This window comes from Solenopsis invicta, chromosome 5, assembly GCF_016802725.1.
Source record: "Solenopsis invicta isolate M01_SB chromosome 5, UNIL_Sinv_3.0, whole genome shotgun sequence".
NCBI classification, from domain to species: domain Eukaryota; kingdom Metazoa; phylum Arthropoda; class Insecta; order Hymenoptera; family Formicidae; genus Solenopsis; species Solenopsis invicta.
Window position 1 is genome coordinate 9,347,856 of NC_052668.1, and position 4,774 is coordinate 9,352,629.

The window sequence follows — 4,774 nt, forward strand, 5'->3', positions numbered from 1 at the left end:
TTAATAGCAAGATTACAATTAATTATAAAATAATCAATATAATAAATACATTCATTACTGTCTATAACAAAAAAATGTGCTTATACATTATAGGAAATATATGATACGGTAATTCATCTTGGTATCATGGAAATATCAAAATTCATCCACATTTAAAATAAAAAGTTTTATTATTTTGTAGTATCTTTCAAAAGAGTAAGAACGGCATTTGAAATTCGTGCATTAATAAATAGATAACGGAGTAGAGAGTGGATTAGGCTTACGAGAGAAACCACTATAAAAAAACGCATGCGTTTATCTACCTCATAAAAGGTGGTTTGAAAATAATAGCAGTTTATTATTTTGTTAATAACTAATACTTTTTTAAAAAGTTCTAAAAGTTTTATTGCCAAAAATCAAAGTGTCACAACCTAATTTTAATGAAGCTTTACATACATTTAAGTAAGATAATTAGATGATTTTAAAAAATATCAGTTGATGCCAATATATGGTTTTAAAAGATAAAATCAGTCCTTATATGTAAAGCAATTTTTGGCTTTTCCCTCTATTTCGAAAACTATTTAAAATATAAAAAAAAACGTTTTATACAAAAATTTCACGAAATTATCTCTATTCACGTCAATAATATTTTTTAAGTATAATTTAAACTATTAAAAAAATTTTTTTAAATAATTATTTTTTTGAAATATTAATGTGAATGAATAGAAGTAATTTTATTGTAAATCTTTTGTATAAAACATTTTTTGATATATCGAATAGTTTCCAAAATATAATAAAAAAAGCTGAAAATAGCTATATACATAAGGGATGATATCACCCCTTGAAACCAAATATGGCCCGCAACTAATAGTTTTTAAAATTACCTAATTATGTTACCTAAATGTGTGTAAAGTTTCATTAAAATCGCAGTAAGACACTTCGAGAGGTTCTCTTGTTAGTTGAAAAAATACATTAATTTATCCAACACTGATTACATAACATTTTATTTGTGCATTAACAGATCAAATTAATTGTCTATATTAAATAACTGTTTAATTACAGATTGAAGTAGAACATTCCAGAAATACCACTCTAACATTCTGGGACATTCCAAAATTCTTATCCAGATGCTAACTCAAACAAAACAGAAAGAATATGTTCCACATCTAAAATCAGTATTCTGATATATAATGGTCATCCATATTAATTATTAATAGCTCCATAAAAGAAAATATTATATTATATGGATATTATCAATTCAGAATATGACTATAGATTAAAAATGATCAGTCAAATGACAAATTTTTTAAAGCAATCTAACTCATAATACAATTATATAAAGTTAATTGTAACAAATGAGCCCTCTCAGAAGCCGACTTATAAAAAAATTTATTTCCAAAACATACGACAAAAAGCCATTCAATTTAACAATTATTTATTTATATCTCGACTTCTGAGAGAGCTCATTTGTTAAAAATTTACTGGTAACTCTCTAATGTCATCCCGGAGGTGTGTGCAAATTATAAAAAAATGAGCCCTCTTAGAAGTCAAGATTTAAATAAATAATTGTTAAATTGAATGGCTTTTTGTTGTATGTCTTGGAAATAAATTTGTTTATAAGTCGGCTTCTGAGAGGGCTCATTTGTTAAAAATTTACTGGTAACTCTCTAATGTCATCCCAAAGGTGTGTGCAAATTATAAAAAAATGAACCCTCTTAGAAGTCGACATACAAACTTATTTCCAGGAATTTAATTCCGAATGCAACCTGTAATTCTCTGAACATCTTATATGATGTTTTTAGCATGTTTTTTTTGTTAAACCTAAAGTGTCACTTTGTACCACTGTTGTGTAGTGGTATATAATGTATGCTGTTAAAGTAGTTGCTTAGAAAAATTTGTGAGAGCAGCAGACGCTGTGAGCGAAAACTTAATTGAGAACCGCTGCGTCAAGCGTGTTGCGCAGCGACCATCTGCTAAGTCCGTCTGCTAGTTTCAGCGTCATAAGAAGAAATACTAGTTATACGCGCCAAAAATTATTATTCTTTTTCTAACATGATATCCAAATTCTGTTAATAATTTGAGCAAATTCGTGTCCAGCATGCAAATTTGTCTGTAAAAATCACTTACAATTAGTCTCATTATATCCACAGAAAAAAATATCTATTTTCGCAGGTTAATGTAATTGGTATGTGCATTATTCTACCTATATTACTATCCACTCTCTACTAATGATAAAAAAATGTCTTTATAGGCCTTACATAAAGACTTTTAGCGTATGAACCAAATAAACAATGATTGACATTTTGACATTTGACACATCAATATCGACATAATTATTAAACTATTATGTACAAATATGTATCTGATTTTATATTAAATTTATTATAGATAAACAAAATTTGATTCTTAATAAAACTCTCATTGTGTATTTTTACAATAATTTTATTATTGTAAAAGGCATTCCGTTCAAGGAAGCATATTGCCATCCCTGAGCCTGGAAATTCTAGCCCTGTCATTTGTAATCTTTAAACTGTCCCCATTTGAAAAATGTCATAGCCTCAACATTTGGTATTAGAATTTTTGTCTTAAAATCTTCCAAAGAACCTGTCATTAAAATATTTATTGTAGGTTTAGAAACTCTTTATATTAAAAATTTGAAATAACATCTTGAATTTTACTTTTCCTTAGTTTACTCACAAGCTATTTGGTAATTGTTAAGAATATCCACTGCACCTCCAATTTTGATGAAATTAGGCTCATTCGACGCGTTTTCACTTATAGCGATTTCGGCTGGGGCGCGCCGGTTGCAGATTTCAGGTGTCGGTGCAGCTTTTGTGTTTGGCTAGTCAAATAATGCAGTCTCTTAGTGGTGCCGCGTGTTCGTCTGGGCTCGATACACCTCACAAATGCATATTGGGTGTATCAACACAAAGTGGACCTGAGAAAATAGTCGGGGCCAGTTTGTGTGCCACTAATAAAGTGGCACACCGATGTGCCCCAGCCGAAATCGCTATTAAAATAAACGAATCTGGCAAAAAAAAGTATGCTCTATCCCGTGCGCGCGAGGGTGGGGTGGGTGATGGTAAGAATGGGGTGGACCTCTGTTCGCGTGCAAAATTGCAAACTCATGTGGAGGGAGCAGTACATCTGTAAACATGGTTTCAACATTTCTATTTATAAATGGAATGTGACTATTAATTTTATTAATTAATTTTATAAAATAAATTGTTTTAATACCTTAATAAAAAATCTACATTGCACAAAAACTAATAATTTTTTTTTTACATTTTATACATTTTTATAATATATTTTATAATTAACAGGACAGGAGAGGGGGGTAAAATATACATTGCACAATCAAGTGTAGTAAATGTGACAGTGATGTAATTATTAATAAAAAAACATTTCCAATTTCGTGCACATTTCTATCACAGCACATGCTTAGTGCGCTACATTACGCCGAGATGACAGGTATTCTAACCTGTACAATCGCCAACTTTAACGCTTGATATCTCAGTTCGCGGGGCAGAGCGACATTTTTTTCCGCCAGATTTGTTCACTTTGAGTGAAAACGCGTCGAATGAGCCTAATTTCGTCAAAATCGGAGGTGCAGTCCGTATTCTGAACAATTACCAGTATTTTTACAAAAATGCATTTTTCAGAAGTGCCATCTCGTGAAAAATTTTTGATCAATAACAGCAAACTGCTATGACTGCATGCTGTGCATGAAATACCTTTATCGTCAATACCATATGTTCAAATTTATTTGAAGCTCTTACAAACTACTATATAACATAAAAATATATGCAAAATATACGAGTCACATAATAAGAATATAATTACAAAAATGTAACTATTTGTGATTTAAGCACGATTTGCTTGTAAATTAAAAATACCGCGTTATTTATAATTGCTTTCCAATTATTATTTGTCAGTTGAATGTGATTAATCAAAGTAAAGTAAAAATCGTCTCACCTTTGTAAAGACGAACTGAGTTGTGCTTTTTGAAAATCAGCAGCCAGCCGCTTAACCTCTTCCCAATCCACGCTAGACATTTTTCAGCCTTGTGTTACTTTAATCTCACGTGAATTGAAACTAAAGAAAAGTTAATGCCAGTTAATGCTGCCGACAAACTCTCACAGAACATATGCTATGCAAACTCTTAAGGCTCAATGCACACAGGACGCGTCAACGCGTTACGCATGGCGGATAGCCAATCATTTTTTTGCTTTTATGGAAAGAAATAAGAAAGCAAAAGAATGATTGGCTACCTCGCCACGCATAACGCGTTGACACGTGCTGTGTGCATTGAGCATTAAAGGCTTCGCACATGAAATGCATAATAGCGAATTTGGTCAGATGCACTAGTGTGCACTAGTGCATATTAAAGCTGTTGTACATTGATCTAATATAAAAATAAACTGCAAATATCTTGACTGGCAAAATTTTGAATACTTGTATCTTATCAAATAACATAAAAGAGAAAATTTCATAATTTAATCTGTTTATATATTTATACTGATAATGAACACACAACTTACATCAATTCATGTACGTTGCCCTTAATGTGCACCAGTGCACACTGGTGCAGTCTAACCGAATTTGCTATAACATAACATAAGCACAACATAAGACCGATAGACCAATGAAAATGTTATGTAAATTAATATGACGACTTTGTGCTCATTGGCCCATCGGTCTTAGGGTACCGTCACATGGGGCGTAACGGACTTTATGCTTCGTCCCTCTATTCCTAAGTCCGTGGTTCGGTTTTTATTCGTTAAGTGTGTACCCA

General features: G+C 31.5%; 1 protein-coding gene and 1 long non-coding RNA gene across 2 annotated transcripts in view; one reads left to right on the top strand and one right to left on the bottom strand.

Annotated features, from left to right (window-relative positions):
* Positions 1–4,315, bottom strand: part of LOC105205507 (E3 UFM1-protein ligase 1 homolog) — an 80,912-nt gene extending 76,597 nt beyond the window's left edge. Inside the window, exon 1 of the mRNA XM_039449461.1 lies at positions 3,955–4,315. Within this exon, the coding sequence (XP_039305395.1) occupies positions 3,955–4,034 (80 nt within the window). The 5' untranslated portion in view covers positions 4,035–4,315. The remainder of the gene's footprint in view (positions 1–3,954) is intronic.
* On the top strand, positions 478–2,372 carry LOC120357823. The gene is made up of 2 exons (XR_005574834.1): positions 478–2,164; positions 2,231–2,372. It is a non-coding gene; the product is annotated as an uncharacterized LOC120357823 (long non-coding RNA).
* Positions 4,316–4,774: the final 459 nt, after the last annotated feature.